Source organism: Theobroma umbraticum, unplaced genomic scaffold (assembly GCF_002168275.2).
Source record: "Theobroma umbraticum cultivar Fairchild unplaced genomic scaffold, ASM216827v3 scaffold_55.0, whole genome shotgun sequence".
In the NCBI taxonomy this organism is placed as follows: domain Eukaryota; kingdom Viridiplantae; phylum Streptophyta; class Magnoliopsida; order Malvales; family Malvaceae; genus Theobroma; species Theobroma umbraticum.
Genome location: NW_018397270.1, coordinates 1,248,247 through 1,249,895, shown reverse-complemented (window position 1 = coordinate 1,249,895; position 1,649 = coordinate 1,248,247). Strand labels below are relative to the sequence as shown.

Genomic DNA, 1,649 nt, shown 5'->3' with positions numbered 1-1,649 from the left:
TTTATATATAATTCAATTATCACTCATTTAAAAAATTAAATAAAATTCAAAAGACAATGGACTTACAAAAAAATGCATATTAACAATGATGATAATGTCATTTATATATATGACTAAATAGAATTATAAAATGAGTCTCTCTCACTCTTTAAGCACAAGAGTGGAAAAAAAAGTAATTTTTCGAACTCAAATAAATTATTTCTTTACTTTGTGTGTTCTAGCTCTCCTCTTATTTTCTATTTGCCTCTTAAATTGTTAATTAACATATTGGGTTATTAGATTAAACTATTGAGATATAATATGTTATGATAACCTATTATGTTAGACTATTAAGATATAATATGTTATGACATGCTTACATTTATATTAAAACTTAATAAGTTTGGATTAGTAGACTCACTTTTATTTTTTATTTTTAAATTTGATAGGTTTTCACATGTTAGTTTAAAATTTATTTCTTGGGATTAACTAGTAGCATGCTAACTATAATGACTCTAATTTTATTAAACAATTTGAAGAATAAAATTAATTATTAAATAAAATAATTATTTTGAGAGCCATTAAAAATATATATATCATGAATAAAATTGTATTGAAAGAAATATAATTATTTAATTCTATTAATTTGCATGTATATCCTTGTTACTTAAAGTTTGCAACATACATGCTAGAATGAATTAGTTATTTTGAATAAAAAATGATATATTGAAGAAATTCTAAACAACAATGCAACACTAGAACTTATATTTGAAGATTATATAATAATTTATTTATTTTTAAAGATTAAAATCATAGAAAATAAAATTCACATAACAAAAAGAAAAAACATGACAAGTAGAAGATAGAATCCACATATGACATAACAAAAAAGAAAAGGAATATGATTGATGATTTGTAGAAATTTATGAAAGAAAATCTATAAAAATTTAAAACATATGAGTAAATAAAATAAAAATAAATAATTAAATAAATAAATAATAATAATAATAATATAAATTGAAAGAACAAATTAAAAAAACTTTAGAATTGAGTCAAACATATAAAATTATTTTCTTATTTTTTATTTATATTAATTATTAAATAAAAAATTATTTTGGAGAGGTCATTAAGAAAATTTATAAAAAATTTTAAAAAATTTATGTATTATGTAAAAAAATTTTAAAATTTTGGAAGGGTCATCCTATAAGAAGGCTCGGCCTCAAGTGTCTTGCAGCAGTCAGGCATTAGTCCAAACCAGTAACAAGACATGGAGTTGTGCAAATGAGACCACCTCTATGTGGCCAAGGTGCCATAGGGATACATGTTTTTGACGAGCACAACTAGGCACACAGGTGCAATAGAGAGAGACACTGAGAGTCAAAATTAACCTTTCCATAACCCCCCGATCCAATATCATTGGCTTCTGAAAAATTGTTTGTGTATTTCTTAAGCTCTTCAAAAGAGAAGCGTCTTGCTCCTTTTAACTGAGGTATGCTGCCACTGCTCTTCTTACGATCCCAGTGTACTGTGTTTTAACAGAAGAGAATCAGTCATAAAACCCCAGATATTCCATACAATGAACTTGAAAAGGCTGGGTAAATGAAATACTTATCATACCAAAAGGATTGCTCTCTTTGGTTGCTCCTTCTGCTCTCTTCTTCTGACGATAA

At 25.2% G+C, this 1,649-nt stretch overlaps 1 protein-coding gene across 1 annotated transcript in view; it reads right to left on the bottom strand.

The window, feature by feature from the left end:
- Positions 1–1,648, bottom strand: part of LOC110426393 (leucine-rich repeat receptor protein kinase HPCA1-like) — a gene marked incomplete at its 5' end in the record, with an annotated part of 4,973 nt that extends 3,325 nt beyond the window's left edge. Inside the window, 2 exons of the mRNA XM_021441606.2 lie at positions 1,368–1,504; positions 1,597–1,648. Of these exons, the coding sequence (XP_021297281.1) occupies positions 1,368–1,504; positions 1,597–1,648 (189 nt within the window). The remainder of the gene's footprint in view (positions 1–1,367; positions 1,505–1,596) is intronic.
- Between the last annotated feature and the right edge of the window lies 1 nt (position 1,649).